This window comes from Lutra lutra, chromosome 4 (genome assembly GCF_902655055.1).
Source record: "Lutra lutra chromosome 4, mLutLut1.2, whole genome shotgun sequence".
Classification (NCBI taxonomy): domain Eukaryota; kingdom Metazoa; phylum Chordata; class Mammalia; order Carnivora; family Mustelidae; genus Lutra; species Lutra lutra.
Window position 1 is genome coordinate 118,705,120 of NC_062281.1, and position 22,039 is coordinate 118,727,158.

The 22,039-nt window shown below is 37.2% G+C and overlaps 2 protein-coding genes across 4 annotated transcripts in view; one reads left to right on the forward strand and one right to left on the reverse strand.

Moving 5' to 3' along the window:
* The window catches only part of RPAP2 (RNA polymerase II associated protein 2), an 83,079-nt gene extending 66,311 nt beyond the window's left edge, over window positions 1-16,768 (reverse strand). Inside the window, exons 1-6 of one of the 2 annotated variants that reach the window (XM_047725066.1) lie at window positions 16,613-16,768; window positions 15,889-15,934; window positions 11,148-11,262; window positions 7,495-7,593; window positions 7,214-7,279; window positions 4,378-4,466 (exon numbers count right to left, since the gene is read on the reverse strand). In XM_047725066.1, the coding sequence (XP_047581022.1) occupies window positions 4,378-4,466; window positions 7,214-7,279; window positions 7,495-7,593; window positions 11,148-11,262; window positions 15,889-15,934; window positions 16,613-16,685 (488 nt within the window). In that variant the 5' untranslated portion in view covers window positions 16,686-16,768. The remainder of the gene's footprint in view (window positions 1-4,377; window positions 4,467-7,213; window positions 7,280-7,494; window positions 7,594-11,147; window positions 11,263-15,888; window positions 15,935-16,612) is intronic. The other variant, XM_047725067.1, reaches the window with a different exon arrangement.
* The window catches only part of GLMN (glomulin, FKBP associated protein), a 41,807-nt gene continuing 36,467 nt past the window's right edge, over window positions 16,700-22,039 (forward strand). The window contains exons 1-3 of one of the 2 annotated variants that reach the window (XR_007126538.1): window positions 16,700-16,853; window positions 17,684-17,749; window positions 18,156-18,281. Coding sequence is in view for 1 of the 2 variants with exons in the window: in XM_047725068.1 (XP_047581024.1) it covers window positions 17,711-17,749; window positions 18,156-18,281 (165 nt within the window). In the remaining variant the exon portion in view is untranslated. The remainder of the gene's footprint in view (window positions 16,854-17,683; window positions 17,750-18,155; window positions 18,282-22,039) is intronic. The other variant, XM_047725068.1, reaches the window with a different exon arrangement.

Sequence of the window (22,039 nt, forward strand, 5' to 3'; positions counted from 1 at the left end):
AATATCTTAGAGATGTTAAAAGACACTACAGATTTCAGTATTTAGTATCTGCTAAGGAAATTTATATTAGCTTTCACAGCAATATAAGAAAGACTATACTGAGTTAAATTCAAAATTCTATTTCCAAATAGTGTGCAAGATCGCAGTGTCCCTGAAGATATCAACTTCAAAATTTGTTCTGGACACTCTATAAAATACCTCTGTTTTTCTTCATAATTGAAAAATTTTGATCCAATACTTTAACAACCTTCATCTTAACAGACTGAGGAGTTCAAATTATTTAAGTCAGTACCTTTTATTCTAAATTCTTGAATGAAACAGACTTCCCTAAAGATAGTATAACTTTCCCTAGTCTTATGCTGATAGTTCTAATTTTCATCACTTTTATAAGTAAGATATTTCCTATCCAGCAAAGTTTCACTACAGTGGCAGTGACTGACTCAGAACTGGAAAAGGTTAGAACTAAAGGGAACTAAGAGATTAAATGCTACTTTCTACTTTGCAAATGAGGAAACTGAGGCTTAGTGTTGATGACAGACTTTCTAACAGTAACACAACTAAAAACCTAAACTAGATATAACAAAATAGTACTCTTAAAACTGTGGATCAGGGGGCGCCTGGGTGGCTCAGTGGGTTAAAGCCTCTGCTTTCGGCTCGGGTCATGATCCCAGGGTCCTGGGAAAGAGGGCCCGCGTCGGGCTTTCTGCTCAAGTGGGGAGCCTGCTTCCCTTCCTCTCTCTCTGCCTGCTTGTGATCTCTGTCTGTCAAATAAATAAATAAAATCTTTAAAAAAACAAAAACAAAAAAACCCACTGTGGATCAAAATCAACCAATTAAGTGGGTTACCACCAGCATTTTAAAAAAGCAACAGAGTAGCTCATTTAAAAAAGAGCAACAGATACTTTAAAAAAGTATCAGAGGCTTTTTGTGTTGTAAGGATAAATGTCATTTCATAAAATTTTGTTTCAGTTATATGTATGCATTGGATCATATTGTAAAATATATTCATAGTAAAAAATTTTGGAAGTCATTGCAATATTCAATTCTTTGGATTTTAAAATTTGCTCTTAATTTTTAAAAATCTAAAATTTATTATTATTATTTGATAATTATTATTAACAAAAAATAATAAAATAATTACATTGTGATTTAATTATGATGGTGATGTAATTTATTATGATGACATTTTCAGCTAATAAAAATAAAAATAAATGCTGCCATTTAAAAGGAACAATTTTTTCCCTTTAAAGAAGAGAGGATCTGAATATTATACCCCATACCGTTTATGAACAGACTTTCTTTAAAAATCACGTTTCCATAGAGCTTAGATGTGCAACAGCTAGAAAGGCTTTTGAAAAGAACACTGAATTCTAGAATTCTTATCATTAGAACACTTAAAAATATCAAACATTCTCCGAAGACACAGTGACCTCTAGTGGATTCATGAAATAAACTGACATACTGCTTGCCCATAAGAACTTATAAATTATGCATGCAGATATAAAAGATACTAATATGGCTATGTACTGACAAGTATCATAGATAAATAAGGGCTACAGTTACACTATGTACATTGTGACAACTGTCTATTTATAGATTACTCACTGGTTACTTCCAGTCAATGTATTCCTGGCATTGTTCAGACCCTATCATTAGCTTAAAAAATAAATACATTTAATCTTTCTGAGCTCGTTTGATAAAGATGTTGGGTTAATTTGTCTCTAAGGACCTTTCAGCTCTTTTTTTTTTTTGAAGATTTTTATTAATTTGACAGAGATCACAAATAGGCAGAGAGGCAGGCAGAGAGAGAGGGGGAAGTAGGCTCCCTGCTGAGCAGAAAGGCTGGGTCCCAGGACCCTGAGACCATGACCTGAGCTGAAGGCAGAGCCTTAACCCACTGAACCACCCAGGCACCCCCTTTTCAGCTCTTTAATTATGATTTTTTTCTCCCCCAATTCATCTTGTACATCAATGTCAGATCAAATTTGTTCAAAAGCATTTGAAGGTTCCCCAGTACTTATCTCCATTAGAATAAATACAATTTTTTTCACCTGTGTACTTGTTATGCCATCCCATTAACATTTCCATTTAAATTCACAGATTTGAGGTGCCTCCTTAGTGTAGTAGGCAGCGCGTCAGTCTCATAAATTCACAGATTTGGTTTCATAAGTGTGTGTGCGCTCGTACAGGTGTGGGTAGATTGTCGTATACGAAGCACGTATTACACACACTGAATAGAAACTAAGTTGATTTGTTTAGATTAAGGAAACCAAGGCCATTTTCATCTTTCTTTTCTAGTGAGGTAGGGAAGGGGATATAAAGTAGAATTTCAAGAACCACAAATATAAAGTGACAGAGTTTCATATTCTGGGAAAAGGTGGGCATTCTGAACACAGAATAAGATTTTAGGAAAAAAGAGGGAAGAACTGTTTTAAATTAGCTGAAGGAAGTACCAATAATTATATCTGAAGAATACAAAGATGACAGAAAGTCTGGTTTGGTAACTGATTTTAAAGCAGATATGAGGATGGGCTGAATTTAACAAGTAGAAAAGATATCACTGGAAACAACGTTAAGGATAACTTAAGGACACGCTGGTTTTAACAGCTGAAGAACAGAATACGTAGCTGTCATAAGACTAAGGAGGCGATGAGCAGCTCTGCTGAAAGAAATGTTAAGAAAGAAAAAAAAGTAGGTGCCTGGGCGGTTCAGTTGGTTAATCGACTGCTTTTGGCTCAGGTCATGATCCTTGAGTCCTGGGATCAAGTCCTGCATTGGGCTCCCTGCTCGGCAGGGAGTCTGCTTCTCCCTCTAACCCTCCCCTTCTCATGCTCTCTCAAATAAATAAAATCTTAAAAAGAAAAAAAGTGATAGTAAATAAGGTGCTCTTAGGTTCCCAGTCACCTTGGACAATGCCATAATCCTTTATCCTCCAAATAAAAAAGTCAGGCTGGTGGAGAAATAGTGAACAATTTAGTCTTCATTGTCTGTAATTCACAAAGGCTATATAGTGGTATGTTTTACAAAATCTCTTTTTTTTTCAGAGAGAGAGAGTGAACAAGACGGAGGGGGGGCGCTGAAGGAGGGGGAAAGGGAGAGAACCTGAAGTAGACTCCATGCTGAGTGCTGAGCCCAACACAGCTCCGCTCAGTGCTCAATCTCACAACCCTAACATAAAAACTAAGCCGAAATCAAGAGTCAGATGCTTAACCAACTAAGCCACCCAGGCATTCCTTGACCTATTCTAAACCACACAGCAGGATCTGCAGGCAAAGGTGTCAGCCAACAAAGAGACTGTCCCTTGGTACAAATGATTCTAGTTCAAACTACAGTGGTTTCATAATACCTTGTGCATCAGGTAAGACTTTAATAAGCTTTTCTTAAGGCAAAGATCCTTAATTAACTTGGGTCTCATCACATTTATGTCATTAAGTTTATATAGCATTGATATTCTTTTACCACATGCCTTGTGTTGCAATATTCTCTATGAAACATGAATTATTTGGGACATTATTTCATTTAAGCCTGTTTGAAATCGGATAATATGGTTCAATTATGCAACAATTTTTGTTACCTTTTCTGTATTATGGCATTTGCCCCTCAATAATAAATTTCCTCTCAAATTCAGCAACTAAAATATTGTAAATGTTTAAGCATTTCCCAAGAGGCAAAACTCTAGGAATGTTCATATATGTTTTTGCTTAAAATTATATTGGATTTTTTTTTAAAGATTTTATTTATTTATTTGACAGACAGAGATTACAAGTAAGCAGAGAAGCAGGCAGAGAGAGAGAGGAGGAAGCAGGCTCCCTGCTGAGCAGAGAGCCCGATGCAGGGCTCGATCCCAGGACCCTGGGATCATGACCTGAGCCGAAGGCAGGGGCTTTAACCCACTGAGCCACCCAGGGGCCCCTATATTGGATTTCTTTAAATTTATAAAATATTGTACTAATTTTTAATAAAGACTGAGTAAATTAGTAACTTTAGTACACAGGTTTTTTGTTTTGTTTTTTAGTACATACAGTTTTCTAACAACAAAGTCAGTTCAGTTGGATCCTGAGATCTAGTATCTACTGGAAAACTTTAACATTCTTACTCTAGGATTATTATGTTAATAGGATTAATAGAAATAACTGGCATAGCAGAAAGCAAAGTTCAGGTTTTGGGATTAAAGCTAAAACAGCTAAGAAACAATATTTATATTTATTAATTTTCTGATTTTAAGTGTAAAATCCTTAATAACTATGCTTAAAATATAACCATTTCCCCACAATTAAAATGTGTGCAATGGTAACATTCTACAGAAAACTAGGACTACTCTCTAGATATTTCAAAAAGTAATGTATCAACAAACGTATATATAATGATTTAAATTACCTTTCCTCTTCTCGAACCCATACTGGAGTTTTTGGAATTTGTGCTTCAAAAAACTTAGATGCTTTATAACAAAAATTGCTGCAAAAACACTGAAAGGAATATTTTTAAATTAGCAAATTATTTTTTCTTATAGTACAACACAACTTATGTACAGAAATCATAAATACATAGTTCAAAGAAAATAATGAAAATCCATGAATCCACCAGCCAAGGTAAGAAATAATGTATAGTATCTTTGAAGTTCTGCATATGTCTATCCCAGATAGTGTCACTTTCCATATTCCCTAGAAGTAACCACTATCATGAATTCTGTGTTCCTCATTCCCTTGCTTCCCTTTAGTTTTGCTATCTGTATACACATACCTACAAAAGATACCATTCAGTTTTACCTAATTCTATATATGTTATATACTATATATAACTATATAACTATATATAACTATACTGCTATGTTTTCTGGGTTTTTTGTTCCATGTTATATTTTTCAGATTCATGTAGATGTAGCTCATATATTTGTATTCAGTATTACAATCTACTGTGTATCACCTTTCTTGTTTAAGAATGTTGAGCTGTTTCTAACTTTTCAGCTATCACTACATTGTGCTTATAAATTTTTTTCAAGAATTTTAAAATTAAAAAAACTGGTAAAATACACAAAATTTACCATCTTAACCATTTTTAAGTGTTATAGTTCAGTGGCACTAAATACCTTCTCACTGTAGCACAACCATCACTATCATCCATCTCTAGAACGCGTTTCATCTTACAAAATGAAACTCTGTACCACTAAACAATATCTCCCCATTTCTGCTTCTTCAAACTATCACCATTCTACTTCTGTAACTATAAAATTCAACACTCTAGTTATCTCATATAAGTCGAATCATTTAATATTTGTCCTTTTGTGCAGGCTTATTTCACTAAGCATAATGTCTCAAAGTACATTCATGTTGTAGCATTTGTCAGAATTTCCTTCCTTTAAAAGGATGAATAGGGATGCCTGGGTGGCTCAGTTGGTTAGGCCGCTGCCTTTGGCTCAGGTCATGATCCCAGGGTCCTGGGATCAAGTCCCGCATCAGGCTCCTTGTCCAGCAGGGAGCCTGCTTTCTCTCTTTGCCTCTGCCTGCGACTCTGCCTGCTTGTGCTCTCTTTCTGACAATAAATAAATAAAAAATCTTAAAAAAAAAAAAGGATGAATAATATTCCATTCTAATTATGTGGCATATTTCGTTAATCCAACTAGGAACGCTGATATACATACACAGTTGTACAAACGGGCAAGGAATTCCTTAAAATATACACCAAAGAATAGAAAGGCTTGGCCATAAAAAATGTGGGGACTTCATGTTACTAGATAATACCAATTTCTCAAAAAGGATGCAATTCTATTTAACCAGTAGTATAAAGAGTGTCTGATATTGTCAGATTTTTGTAATATATTTTGCTAATTTGGGGGCTGTGAGAATGTAAACCAATGTGTTTTTATTTATTTCTGGATTACTGATAAGGTTGAACATCTTTTCATATATTCATTATCAAGCCCCTTCTATAAAATTTTCTAGGGGTACCTGGGTTGCTCAGTCAATTAAGCATCTGACTCTCGATTTGGGCTCAAGTCATGGTCTCAGGGTTGTGAGATGGGAGTCCCATGTCACGACTTCATGCTCAGCATGAGATTCTTTCTCCCTCTTCTATTGCCTGGCCCCCCCATCCTGACTTGTTCACTCTCTTTCAAAGAAAAAAAAAATTCTACAAAGTTTTCTGTCTTTCCCTGGTTATGAATCGGTGGTCAGTGGGAATTACACCTCCTTCTGATTTATAGCTTATTTTTTCACCCTTTGTTGGAAACTTCTGATAAGCAAAATGTTTTTAATTTTTTTTTTTTAAGATTTTATTTATTTGACAAAGAGAGACACAGTGAGAGAGAGATCAGAAGCAGGGGGAGTGGGAGAGAGGGAGAGTGTTGAGGAGGGAGCCTGATACGGGCCTCAATCCCAGGACCTCGGGATCATGACCTGAGCCAATGGCAGATGCTTAACAATTGAGACACCCAGGCACCCCACAGGTGTTTTTAATTTTAATGTAGAAAAACTTACCAATTTTTCCTCTATGGTCTGTAATTGTTCAACTTATTTAAGAAATTCTCTCTTCCAAGTTTATAAAGATACCTTCCCATATTCTCTTTGAAAAGCGTATCTTTTAAATTTAAATCTTACTGAAACAGGGATTAATTTTCAGTTTTTCCATTTGGATAACTATTTGTGCCAGTACTATTTACTGAAAAATCCATACTTTCTCCACTGATCTACAATATTTCTGTTGTCACACATAGTGTCCACCCATGTGGTGAGTATGCATCTGGCTCTCTATTCTGTTCCATGATTTACTTGCCTGAATTTGTGCTGTTATGCCCTTCTAGTTTTTATTTTATTTAAATTTTATTTTATTTTTAGAGAATGACAGTAAGAGAATATGAACAGGAAGGGAGGGTGCAGAGAGGGAGAGAAGAAAGGGAGAGAATCCCAAGCCAACTCCATGCTTAGTGTGGGAGCCAGATGCAGGACTTAATCCCACTACCTTAGGATCATGACTTGAGCTGAAATCTAGAGTCGGATGCTTAACTGACTGAGCCACCCAGGTCCCTTTTAAATTTTTAAATGTTCAAGTATAAATTAAAGTACAAGCAATTTTTACTAACACCTTGAATGAAGTATTTCCAAATAAACTTTTAACGTGGCTACTTCCTAAAAGGCAAACTTTTCAAACAATTCTTTTTAGAATTCCATTTAGTATATTAAAAAATAACTGCCACATTGAGACTAGCCTTTAAGCTTACCTTTCTTTCAGTAATATCATAGACTTTATTGGTTTTGGTGGAAATTTTATATTTCTGTTTTGGTACCTAAAAAAAAAAAAGAAAGTATAGCTTAAGAAGAATTCAAGTAATAAATATAAACTTTATGTTACTAGATTACTAGACTAAATCATCTACATATCATATCTTTAGCTAACTCATGTCATTAGTTCATGGCCTCAGTTTCATTTCTTGTCTTATCTACAAAGTATTTGTTAAATATAAAAAATTTAAGCTTCTATTTAAAAAAATTCATTACTTACAGCTCCTAGTTTCTTCTGACATAAGGGATAACCGCAGAGTTTAATAATAGAACGTTCATCCACGACATCGCTGTAGTGAGCTGGTGTGATGAACTTCCCCTATAATGAAATGAGAGGGGCAATGCCCCACTAGATTATTGGACAAGTTCATTTATCAGCTCTCTAAACCTCACTGATTTCATCTGAAAACACAGGGATAATAGATCTATCTCACAAGTATGATGTTAGAATCAGAGAAGAAAAGAAAAGAAATACACTTAGAAAAGCATTTAACACATAGTAAGCACTCAAAAATGTTAGCTATTAAAAAAAAAAACAACAACCTGAAAAGACTTCTGCCAATAGACTATATTTTTGTATATCTATCTTTGTAGATACACAGTTCATGAAATAATTCTGAAGCAGGAGAAAGAAGTGGTGTGCAATAGTGATTGCTATTCCAAAGCAAACCACTGTAAACTTTATTTTATTTAAAAAATGTATTATTTGGGGGCGCCTGGGTGGCTCAGTGGTTTAAGCCGCTGCCTTTGGGTCAGGTCATGATCTCAGCGTCCTGGGATCGAGTCCCACATCGGGCTCTCTGCTCAGCAAGAAGCCTGCTTCCCTCTCTCTCTCTGCCTGCCTCTCTGTCTACTTGTGATCTCTCTCTGTCAAATAAATAAATAAAATCTAATAAATAAATAATAAATAAATAAATAAATAAAAATAAATAAATAAAATAAAATCAAAAAAATAAATAAAATAAAATAAATTAAAAAAAAATAAAAAAATGTATTATTTAAAAAATAAACCATGTAGAGTAAAATAAAATTTACATGTTTTTAAAGAACTATCTTAAAAAACAAAGTATGTCAAAGGTGTCATTGTGACTCCTGACAAGTTTTTGTACAAAATCTTCTAGCTTCTGGAAAACTGTATAGGAAACTGATGAGGTGGTTATAAGCAGACACCAAATATTTCCCCTTGATATATCTTCATGTTCAAATCTCAACTCATAATTATTTCATAACTGTGAGATCATTTTTGAACAAGTTTTTCTGTTTTCCCAGAGGCTAAAATACTTTTTACTAAGAATAATACAAGATATTTGTTTCAAATGAAGCATTTCTGGTTTGTCTTTGTCTTTAGTGTCATCATGCAGATTCTGATGTAGTTACTTATACTGATTTAAATATTATCCTATTCGTGGGGGAATAGGTGAGCCTGGTGATGGGTTTTAAGGAGGGGAGAGATTGCATGGAGCACTGGGTGTTAATATGCAAACAATAAATCATGGAATACTACATCAAAATCTAATGATGAAGTGTATGGTGACTAACATGACATCATACAAAAAAATCCTATTTATATTCCTCTTGTTTAGGAAAATCTCTGAGCTACACTGATAATTATTTTTGCAATGGAAGCTCTGAGTTTTAATTTTCCTTTTCTTTTTTCTCTTAAAGATTATGAGGATATAACAGAAATTTTCATTCAAAATTTTATTGCAATAGAGCTATTAAAAGAAAAAAAACTTTTAATGCAGATTATAATTCTCATTATGTGTTAAATTAAAAATGATCTATATTCCATGTTTTTAAAATATCAACACTAATAGAACTACATTAACAAATAATAACTTTCTGAAATTGAGGAAGACACAAAGAAATGGAAAAATGTTCCATTCTCATGGATTGGAAGAATAAATATTGTGAAAATGTCTATGCTTCCCAAAGCAATCTACACATTTAATGCAATCCCTATCAAAATCCCATCCATTTTTTTCAAAGAAATGGAACAAATAATTCTAAAATTTATATGGAACCAGAAAAGACCTCAAATAGCCAAAGGAATATTGAAAAAGAAAGCCAAAGTTGGTGGCATCACAACTCCGACTTCAAGCTCTATTACAAAGCTGTCATCATCAAGATAGTATGGTACTGGCACAAAAACAGACACATAGATCAATGGAACAGAATAGAGAGCCCAGAAATAGACCCTCAACTCTATGGTCAACTAATCTATGACAAAGCAGGAAAGAATGTCCAATGGAAAAAAGACAGCCTCTTCAACAAATGGTGTTGGGAAAATTGGACAGCCACATGCAGAAAAATGAAATTGGATCATTTCCTTACACCACACACGAAAATAGACTCAAAATGCATGAAGGACCTCAATGTAAGAAAGGAATCTATCAAAATCCTTGAGGAGAACACAGGCAGCAACCTCTTCGACCTCAGCCGCAGCAACTTCTTCCTAGGAACATCGCCAAAGGCAAGAGAAGCAAGGGCAAAAATGAACTATTGGGACTTCATCGAGATCAAAAGCTTTTGCACAGCAAAGAAACAGTTAACAAAACCAAAAGACAACTGACAGAATGGGAGAAGATATTTGCAAACGACATATCAGATAAAAGGCTAGTATCCAAAATCTATAAAGAGCTTATCAAACTCAACACCCAAAGAATAAATAATCCAATCAAGAAATAGGCAGAGGACACAGATGGCCAACAGACTCATGAAACAGTGCTCCACATCACTCGACATCAGGGAAATACAAATCAAAACCACAATGAGATACCACCTCACACCAGTCAGAAAGGCTAAAATTAACAAGTCAGGAAATGACAGATGCTGGCGAGGATGCGAGAAAGGGGAACCCTCCTACACTGTTGGTGGGAATGCAAGCTGGTGCAACCACTCTGGAAAACAGCATGGGGGTTCCTCAAGGTAGTTCTATTTTCAACTTTTTATGACCCAGCAATTACACTACTGGGTATTTACGCTAAACATACAAATGTAGTGATCTGAAGGGGCATATGCACCTGAATGTTTATAGCAGCAATGTCCACAATAGCCAAACTATGGAAAGAACCTAGATGTCCATCAACAGATGAATGGATAAAGAAGATGTGGTATATATATACACAATGGAATACTATGCAGCCATCAAAAGAAATGAAATCTTGCCATTTGCAACGACGTGGATGGAACTAGAGGGTATCATGCTTAGCGAAATAAGTCAATCAGAGAAAGACAACTATCATATGATCTCCCTGATATGAGGAAGTAGAGATGCAACATGGGGGTTGGGGGGGGTAGGAAAAGAGTGAAACAAGATGAGATCAGGAGGGAGACAAACCATAAGAGACTCTTACTGTCACAAAGGGGACACCAGTGGAGGGGGGTATGGAGAGGGTGGTGAGGTTATGGACATTGGGGAGGGTATGTGCTATGGTGAGTGCTGTGAAGTGTGTAAACCTGGCGATTCACAGACCTGTACCCCTGGGGCTAATATATTTATTAAAAAATTAAGAAATTTTAAAAAATAATAACCTTCTGTTATTAAAATAGGACAACACACAGAGTATGGGAAATAACATTAGGATAATTAGCGCAAAGTGATGAAAATCAAGTGAGATTAGCTGACCTATTTAAAGAACTACTATTAAGGGGTAAAATATGTATGTTATTTTTCATTAGTGTATTTTAAAGTTATACAACAAGGAATGCATAATAGGTGATTATTTTAAAATGCATGAATTATACAGCATGCTACCTGCATCTAATGACTGAGAACAGATTCAAAGATTTTTATAATATAAGGAAGTGTCAGCTGCATAGATTTAAAGATCTAATACTACAAATGTCATAATTTCCCAAATTAACACATACGCATTCCCTTAGGAATTCTTCTGTAATATCCTCTTCTAAAAGCTGCTCAATGATATGTAGAGCTTTTCTCTCAAATTCAATTTTCTTTCTCACAGCTGCTTCTAGTTCTGCTCTCCTAAAATTAAAAAACAAAAAATTATTTAAAATTTAAACATTTGGGGCACCTGGGTGGCTCAGATGGTTAAGCATCTGTGTTTGGCTCAGGTCAGGATCTCCAGGTCCTGGGATTGAGCATCCGGCTCCCAGCTCGGGGGAATCTGCTTCTCCTCTTGCCTCTCCCCTTGCTTATGTGCGCGCCTACTCTCTTTCTCTCTCTCTCAAATCAATGAATAAAATATTAAAAAAAAAATTTTAAAGTTATTCTACTGTTTTATCATAGCCAATTTTCTTAGAACATATCACAAACATAATGTGCTATTTTGCTATTTAAATTTGTATTGTTACTTTTTTTTTTTTTTAAAGATTTTATTTATTTATTTGACAGAGAGAAATCACAAGTAGGCAGAGAGGCAGGCAGAGAGAGAAGAGGAAGCAGACTCCCTGCTGAGCAGAAAGCCCGATGTGGGGCTTGAACCCAGGACCTGGGATCATGACCTGAGCCGAAGGCAGCGGCTTAACCCACTGAGCCACCCAGGCGCCCATGTATTGTTACTTTTGATCCAATACTTTTCAAAGTATTAACACATAGAAGTCTGCCACAATAATAGGATTATTTGATTTCCCAGACTTAGAGCACAAGGAAGAAAATGAGGTGAAATCTTTTTGCCAGTTAGTGTTTATACTCCTCACACTCCTGTGTGTACCTAAAGATGGACTTTTCCTTTGAAATCCTTAGAAATCAGAAAGATTAGAGAGGAAAAATACGACTTCAGCTGTTCTTATAAGTAAAAATGTATTTGTGTCAAGTCTCAAAAGTTAATGATAGCCCAGCTGACTAGATAGAGTCCTATTTGCAAAGAAGTGTTTACTTACTTTTGTTATTAAGTCTTATTAAAAAATGATATTGACATGACGATGTAGTTTAGGAAAACAATCTTCCTATACCAACAGGACCATCAGCCTTTGCTGGCCCCTACACATCATGGAACATAAAAGCAGAGGCTACCTGATCAGACAATGACTCTAGGAGAATAGTTCTCAATCCTAGCTACACATTAGGATCATCTAAGGAGATTTCTTTTAAAGATATTATGCCTAGGTCCCAGTACAGGCTAACTCAAGCAAAATATCTGAGGATGGGGCCTAGTTACTGGTGTTTTCTTAAAAGTGCTCCAGATAATCCTAATGTGCAAAAGGGTTGAGAGTCCTTGCCATAGGACCAAACATACTTACCATCTTGGTAACTTATTTGTCCTATCCTGCACTGGTTTCTACTTTCCTACCAGAACTACCTCAGCCAGTCTCTTGGGTTTTGACGTGGCTCTATATCTGGATCTATATTCATTTTTTTTCTCCCTACTTTCATTGACTCTCAAGACTTTAGACTCTAATTTCTTGCCTAGAAAAATAATATTCTACAAAAACAGTATAATATGTATTAATAATATTCTACAAAAAAGAAGGATGACACAGGATTGCCAACTCTTTCTCTTGCCAAATAGGGACATTAAAACAAGAAGAAATTTGCAACTAACAACTGTTCTCCTACGATTTCATAAAGGCCATTCTTACATCGAAGAAGTATAAAAGACATGAATACAGATGAAAAAAAAGTTCTTTATATTAAATGTATTTGGTTTTATGAAAAACATTATTTTATTTTTCTCATATTGCTGCCCACCAATAAAAGCTATGCCAGGTACTAGGATCAGTCTACAACTTGCACTAAGGAATTGCTGACTCAAAGTATTAACTACGTCAATCTGAAGTAAGAGTCACACTCACTCTTAACTGATGCCTAGAGCTGCTTCCCATGAACAGCCCCATCTCGCTGTTGCCTTCTGTCCTAAATGATGACAGGTAGTATGGTGTATAGCAGTGGTTCTCAAATTCTTTGGTCTCAGTATTCCTTCACACTCTTAAAATTATAACTTTGGCTTATGTGGCTTATCTGTATTGATATTTGTAATACTTGGATTAAAAATGAGAAAAGTTTAGGGGCGCCTGGGTGGCTCAATGGGTTAAAGCCTCTGCCTTCAGCTCAGGTCATGATCCCAGGGTCCTGGGATGGAGCCCCGCATCAGACTCTCTGCTCAGCAGGGAGCCTGCTTCCCCCTCTCTCTCTGCCTGCCTCTCTGCCTACTTGTGATCTCTGTCTGTCAAATAAATAAATAAAATCTTTAAAAAAAAATGAGAAAAATTTAAAGCACTTATTAATGCATTATAATAATAGTAACAATAAACCCATTACATGTTAATAACATTTTTAAATAAAAAACGTAGTGAAAACAGTAGAATTATTTTGTATTTTGGCAAAGTTCCTTAATTTCTGGCTTAATAGTATTTGGTTGGATTGAATGTAGAAGTATTTTTCAGTTGGCATAGATTTATAAAGGATCACTCCCTTCAACAACTATTTGGTTGTAAAAATCCCCATGGATTTTTAATTGTTTCATCATGTTGGATAATCTGTTCACAATACATCTCAGTGTATTTATACTTCCCACACTATACTGCTCAGAATAAAATAAGAACTCCTTGGGTTTGTGGTCAGATCACTATTGAGGAACATTGCAAATTACCCTCATTATCAATATTAACTTTACTCTTGCAGTGTACCATAAAACCAAGTTAGTATAATCATGATGCTCCACAGGGAAATATTCTCTAAAACAGATCGCAAGGGGCGCTTGGATGGTACAGTCAGTTAAGTGTCTGACTCTTGGTTTCCACTCAGTTCGTGATGTCAGTGTCATGGGATTGAGCCCCTCCTCAGACTCCTCACTCAGGTGGTATCAGCTTGCGATTCTCTCTCCCTCTCCCTCTGCACCTTCCACTCATGTGCATTCTCCCTCTCTGATAAATGAGATGAATATTCAAAAAAAAACACAAAAAACAAAAACCCACCAGATCTCAAATACATCCAATTTCTCCATTCCTAGATGACCACCATTCCTAACATCTTAAATTTTTAAACTGGGTGCCTGGGTGGCTCAGTGGGTTAAGCCTCTGTCTTCTGCTCAGGTCATGATCTCAGGGTCCTGGGATGGAGCTCCACATACGGTTCTCTGCTCAGCAGGGAGCCTGCTTCCCCCTCACCCTCTGCCTGCCTCTCTGCCTGCTTGTGATCTCTCTGTGTCAAGTAAATAAATAAAATCTTTAAAAAAAAATTTTTTTTTTTAAAGATTTTTGTTTATTTACTTGACAGACAGAGATCACAAGCAGGCAGAGAGGCAGGCAGAGAGAGAGGAGGAAGCAGGCTCCCTGCTGAGCAGAGAGCCCGATGCGGGGCTCCATCCCAGGACCCTGAGATCATGACCTGAGCCGAAGGCAGTGGCTTAACCCACTGAGCCACCCAGGCGCCCCTTTAAAAAAATTTTTTAACTTAAATTCCATCACTCTCTTAATTAGAAAATCTAAATTTATCACCACAGCCTACCAGATACTACATGAATAGAATCCTGTCTAAGTTTTTCCTATGCTCATTTCTTCCCTTGCTCAAAATGCCATACACTACCCAGTATCCTTCCTTTCTTTGAACTTGTTAAGCTTTTTCTTCTTTCAGTGTCTTTATACACACTGCCATCTCTGGGTGGAGGTCTCTCCTCAGGACTCTCTGGTTAATGCGTACTTACCTTCAGGTCTCAGCTTATTACTTCCTTGGAGAAGTCTTTCCCTGATAATCCCCAGCTAATTTGAACTCCTCTTATTTCCACCTGATAACATCATGGTCTTTTCCGTTACAGTACTTACAATAGTATGTAACTATGTATTCAGTTGTGATAATTTAATTGGTATTTCTCTGTTCCACTAGAAAGGAACTGTGTTTATTCTGCTCAAAACCATATCCTCAGGGCCTAACACAGGTCTGGCATAGCTCACATTTGGCAAATAATTTTGGAAAGAGTGAGCAAATGAAAGCCAGTATCTGCCTGATAAAGGAGAAATCACAGAGGTGCCTGGGGGTCTCAGGTGGTTAAACACTGACTCTTAATTACAGCTCAGGTCATGATCTCAGGGTGTGAGATCAAGACCTAAATCAGGATCTGTGCTCAGTGGAAAGTCTGCTTGAGATTCTCTTTCTCTCCTTCTGTCCCTCCCCAACCCCCCAACACTTACACTCACCCTCTCTCTAAAATAAATACATCTTTTTTTTTTTTTAAAGGATAAACCACAGACATATGTATTTTAAACATTTTCAGAGACTACTCCTATTCTAGAAACTTTTTTGTTACAGGAGATAAATCTAGCCTTTTTAGGAAAGGCCAAGAAACAGAATAGGACTTTTTGCTGAAAATATGGACACAATGTAAACAAACAATAGTAAGAGCTTCCTGGGGTCTCTGGCACATAAAGTAATGAGAGGCAAGCATACCTAAGAAGTGGAAAAGGAGTACCTGGTTAATTCAAGAATGTTTACTTTCTACAGATACTCCTTCCTTCACCAGCAATCTAATAGTGTCTTGATTTAGTTTTCTTAAAACCTGGAGTGGAGAGATATAATGAGTCTGTATGAGAATTTATAATGCTTCTCAGATCTTCCCCTTCTCTCCCATAATAATTTTTTCTAAGGTATTACCCATTGTTTTTAAACATGAGACAAGCAGATATGTTAATGCAGTTTTCCAAGTAGTTCTCATACCTTTTAGAAGCATCTTCTTGTTTTAAGGCATTTGTCTGTTTAGCACCTGCAATAATAATAAAATAGTAGGTCAAGTCTACACAAACTAGTTTATAGGACAGATTCCTACTCAAACTGCAGACCTTTTTTTCTTTTCCCCACACATGACTTTCCAATCCTACGTGTAAAACAAATGAAATGGGCAGGAAATTCAGTTTGCTTGTGTTATTTCCGAATTTCTCTTGGTTAAAATGTATCTCCTTGGGGGTTCTATTTTCTCACGTACCACAGCTGCACAGTTACGTCCTCCTGAAAATCTGAGATACGGATACTTTTAGAGGCAACCTGTCTCTGTCCCCCGAATGTTCGCTCACAAGGAAAGACCGAGGCTGGGAGTGACACCTCAGAGGAACCGGGGACCAAAGCAGCAGTACATCTCCAAGGTGAGCTGTCCTGGTCACTTGCCCACTCTGGCAAGCCAGCTCTAGACTCCCGCACCTCTACTCCCTTTCCCTCAGAGACAGCCCATTCCGGGGAAAATCTTGGAACACTACTGTAAAGAGGTGGGGCTTTGGCCGGAGGTCTTTTCCAGAAGACCCAGGCCGGTGATGGGACGCTCTCGGCCTTCTCCGCCCTAGGGACCTCCGCTACTGCAGCGGTCTTTCCGGTGTGCCCCGCCTTAGTGTGGAACCCTGCAGGGCTCAGTTCTCAGGGTGCAAACGTGGGAAGAGGCCCATTTTCCTACCTGCGGCGTTTCGGGAGGCGCGGGGGACCCGGGCCTTGAGGTGGGAAGAACCGTGCCCGGCGGAGTCTGCCATGGGAAGCGTCGTCAGAGGATCAGGCCGGTGCTGGCTTCTCCCTTTGAAGCTCCGCCTCCCCTCGCGTAGCGCGGGGCGGGGCCGGCGGGGCGGGGCGGGGCCCGGAGAGAGGCCTGCGCGGCCGGAGAAGGTGGAGGAGGGCGCAGAAAACAGCGAGAGGTCGGTCGGGTAAGTGGTCGCGCCTGGGAGTTCGGGAGGGCCGGGATAGCAACCAGCTGTGAGCCGCGGAGGACCCGGCGCCACGGCCTGCAAAGCCCCGCGAGGTCATGGAGCCCGAATGCCTAGGCGAGCAGGAATCGGGAGAAATGGCTTCCCTTGGATGCAGTCCGCACGCGCGCTGAAGTTTTAGCCGCCCTGGAGCGCGCGGCCGTGAGGACCCGGCTGACCCGTACCCGCGCTGCGGGCCTGGGGCTGGGTCTTCCCGCTGGGACAAACGATGGCCTGCGGGAACGGAACGGTGCTCTCCTGAGGGCTGCTGGTTGCTTCGTCTCAGTGCGATACAGGGATTACACCAACTGGATTATTTGGGGGACTGCATCTCTTACAGCAAAATGTCCGGGTCACACTTGGGGCGGTAGGCATCTGATCTGAACTTTCACCCACTCTGGATGTATTTTATTGGTTCCAATTTTTGTGAAGTGGGACACTGAAAAAATTTTTTTGATTCCCTAATGACTAGAATTGACTTCAGGAACTATTTTCAGAAATTTTTTCAGAAAAGAAATACTTTGCCTTTTTAAAGCCATTTACTTAGTCCATATTTGCGCTCCTGTGGGGCGTACCATAAAGGATTTTTTTTTTCAAGTGTCTTTCAAAACTGTTATCTAGAAAACTTAAAAGATGCAAATTTTTTACTTCTTAGGCTAAGATGCTTTCTGTAAAAATATTTCAGCATTAAACCTTCACATTTTTCTTACTGTATTTAATAATAATTCATCATAATGAAACATAACTTATTAATACTTTAGTATCACTGATAGTTAACTTTTATATTTCAGCATCAAAACTAGGAAAAATAACGAGGGATGGCTGTGGAAGAGCTTCAATCCATAATAATGAGATGTGTAAGTAATTTTTTTTTCTTTTCATAAAGTTAAATACCAGATTATTTTTAGTTATAATTAGGGTCACTCAAATTACTTATCTTCTTTAATCCTTGCTTTGTTTGACTTGTGAATAAATAGCAGGAGGGCTGGAAGGCAGATTGGATTATTTCTCCAAATGACCTACTTGTCTAACCTTTTAAATTTTTAATATTAATCCTTATTGTAGGATTTTTTGGCAGACTGGATTTCAAGATCATTCATTAAAGTACTTTTTAGGCTTATCCTAATTTTTACACATATGCTTATGTGCAACTTACCTAGAATTCAAACAGATTTCCTTTTTTTTTCCAGAGAGAGAATAAAATCAGTAGTTGTTAAATTTTTATTCACCAAAACATGTTTGTCTTCATTCTGTTTCTGTCAGCAAATCCTAGAAGAACAAGACTTTAAAGAAGAAGATTTTGGCCTATTTCAGTTAGCAGGCCAAAGATGCATAGATGAAGGGCATATAGAGCAGCTATTAGAAATTATTCAAAATGAAAAGAATAAGGTAAGTACAATGTTTATGAGTACTTCTTAGTCTTTACTAGGAGATAACAGCTACATGATACTATTATTTGTCCACTTATTTATTCACCAAACTTTTAAGGATTAAATTTCTACAGTAAGAAAGTAGAAAACAAAAAAGGAATTAGGGCTATCCACATACTTGAAGGTACTTATAGTCTGGTGGAAGAGATAAGTATGTAAACAACTAGCAATAAGAAGGCAGAATAAATAAATAATAGTTAAAGTGTAAGTAAAATGCTTTAAAAGAGCAGGGATTATGGCTGGTTTAGGTATCAAAAGTGGCATCTGGATTATTAATTTACATTTAGTACTATAAGTATCAGGAAACCTAGATACTCATTTTTGGTGATCAGCACATTCTCTTCCTTCAGCCAGATGAATATGGAAAATCAAATAAGTAAGATAATATTTGGGGGGTGGGTGCCTGGGTGGCTTGATCCGTTAAGCGTTTGCCTTCTGCTCAGGTCATGATCCTGGGGTCCTGGGATTGAATCCTGCTTGGGGCTCCTTGCTCAGCAGGGAATCTGCTTCTTCCTCTCTCTCTCTCAAGTAAATACATAAAATCTTAAATAAAAGGAAAAGATAATATTTGGGTGTGTAGAATCAGAATAGGAGGAGACCTAGATGGCCTTGCTGATATCATACAGCTATGATTATTTAATATTTTCTTTAACTCCTTGATGTCTCCCAATTGTGTTCTCAAAGGATAACCTTTGAGAGTACCTTACTTATAGCTAATAATAATAAATTTAATAATGGCTAATATTTGTTAAACATTTATCATGTGCTAGATGCTGTCCTAAATGCTTTACATCTGTTAACTCATTTAGCTTCCCAGAATCCCATAAGGTACGGTTAAATTCATTTGTAGATAAGGAAACAGTCACTGAAAGGTAAGTGACTAGTCCAGAAGTAACTCAGTTTTTATGTAACATTTAGGGTTCAGACCTCTGCAGCCTGGTTGCAGAGCTCTTAACCACTCTCCAGTTAGCACTGTGTAGCACTTACAAGGAAGTTTTAGGGTGTTACAAGGGACTAATTGATTGTGATGACTGGGTTTCTAGCCCCCAGGAAGATAATATATTATATCCTGAACAGAAAAAGGGTAATCTAAGAATAGAGAATTTCTTGAAGGAGTGCAAGTAAATTTACTTTGGAAATATTTAAAGATGCAGCAGGCAGTTGAAAAGTAACGTTTGGAGGTCAGTCAAGAAACAGGAGATTAAAGCGCAGATTTGTGCATCATTATTAGAAATTGGGTGATTGAGGCACTTGGGTGTTTTAGTCACTTAAGCATCTGACTCCTGACCGTGATCTCTGGGTGTGGGACTGAGCCCTGTGTCAGGGCTTTGTGCTCAGCTGGGAGTCTGCTGGAGATTCTCCCTCTCCCTCTACTCTCCCCTCCCCACCCATTCACCCACTCACTCTCTCTCCCTCTCTAAAAAAATAAATCTTTTAAAAAAATTAGGTGATTGTGTTAAGTAGAATTTAAATAAACATTTGAAACAAAAAAAAAAAAGAAAATTAGGTGATTGTGATATTTTTAAGCATAGCGAGTTTGTCTTGGCTTGAGAATCACTTTTGTAATGTGTGGTCTGCTAAATTCACAGGTTCAAACACTGATAAGACAGTGTTTCAAACTGACTGCAACTTCATTTTCTTGCCAGTCAGAATCAATGAAGATTTATTATTACTCTGCTTTGTGTAAATTAAAAAAAAAAAAAAAAAAGGCTGTATGAATAGTTTGTCCTATAGAACAGGGCTTCTCAACATTAGTACTCAAGATATTTTGTAGCAAACCCTCCACTCCCCACCTCCCACAACTCCGTAATGACAATCAAAATTGTCTCCAGATTGCCAAATGTCCCTGATAGACAAGGAACAAAATTGCCCCCATTGAAAACCACAGGTATAGTGGGAAACGCAGGGGCTTTGGAGCTGGACAGATTTATATGCAGTTCCTGGTTCTGCCACATTTTAGTTGATATTGAGGTATGTCAGTAATCTCTAAACTTTTGGCATTCTCATCTGTCATTTGGGGATAATCTTACTCTGTAGATAATATTAAGCTATATAAGGTATAGTTTATGGATAGTATTGATTCCCCTTCCTTAAAATTATTCATTATATACATAATGCTTAGATACCTTGCCACTGAAATATTTGTAAAATATTTTATCAAAATTATTTGTTTTTCATTTCAGATATGCAAAATCTTACTCAAATTGGGAATTTCCAATATAGTTAATTATTCTCAGAGAATCACTTATAGGGTAGAAGTACATCAATGGAAAGGGAAAGAAGGGCTTAGTTGGAAAAGTCGAGTCTAACAGGAGCTAGTTAAGTTTTAAAAAGCAAATATAGTCTTAATAGATAATCGTGGAATAAGAGTAGTTTGGCATAAAATTAATAAGTTCATAATATAAATTTCTGATTAAAGACCTAAATATTAGGGATGCTTGGGTGGCTCAGTCAGTTAATTATCTGCCTTCGGCTCAGGTTGTGATCCCAGGGTCTTGGGATCGAGTCCCACATCAGGCTCCTTGCTGAAAAGGGAGTCTGTTTCTCCCTCTGCCTACCCCTCCCCCTGCTACTGTGCTCTCTCTTTCTCTCTCTCTCATTCTGACAATAAATAAATAAATAAAATCTAAAGACCTAAATATTAGAAGTCTAGCCACACACAAAAAATAGAAGAAAACAGAACAGAATATCAAATCTTTGGAGGAAGGGTAGTTTATTATACTTTAAGATAATAGACATCATTTAACCTGTGAGTATGGAGCACCTATTTTGTAACAGGCCCTTGTCTAGATGCCAGGAATAGATAGAGCAGTAAACAAAAATCACTGTCCATATGGATCTTAAATTCTAATGAAGACAGGTAGCTACCTGATAAATTAGATAGTGTGTTATAAAGTGATAAATACTATAGAGAAAAATAAAGCATAGTTGGGGGGATGTACCATGCTAGGTGAAATTGCAGAGATTTGACAAAAGGAGGGGTGTAAATAAACCATGGGGCCGTCTGGGAGAACAGTGTGCCAGGCGGAAATAACTAGCATAAAAATATTTAAAGAGAACAACTCAACTGTCTTTCTCATTGGATAAAAAAGGGTGATTGTTTTGCTATTTATTTTTTAAAAATCAATTTAGGTCTTCATTTTATGCCATTTTTTTTTTAAGATTTTATTTACCTGAGAGAGAGCATGTGTGTAAGCATATGAGTGGGGGAGAGGGAAAGGGACAAGCAGACTCCCCACTGAGCGCAGAGCCTGACACAGGGCTCCATCTCATAAGGCTCCATCTCACTACCAGAGCCAAAATTCAGACCTAACAGCTGAGCCACCCAGGTGCTCCTTTTTTCATGTTTTTAGCATTAATCATACTGAATAAGAAGAAATGTGTATATATATTTAAATGTAAATGAATGTTTATGCATCTCTAAAAGAGGAAATCCATTTAGACTTAATAGCCAGTAGGAAACGAACCAAAGAAAAATAAGTATATTTTGCTATACAAAAAATAAGGACAACCAAAAAACCAAATTATTTGTTGTAAATACAAGAATGGAATATTAACATGTAGGGAGCTTATGCAGATTGATAAAGACAGATGCTAAAATGCCCAGCTGATAAATGAGCAAAAATATAAACAGTATTTCCTCTTGTGAGCTATATGTTCATGTCCCCTAACATATTCTTTTGCTAGTTCTCTAGAACATGTTAAGTCTTACAACTT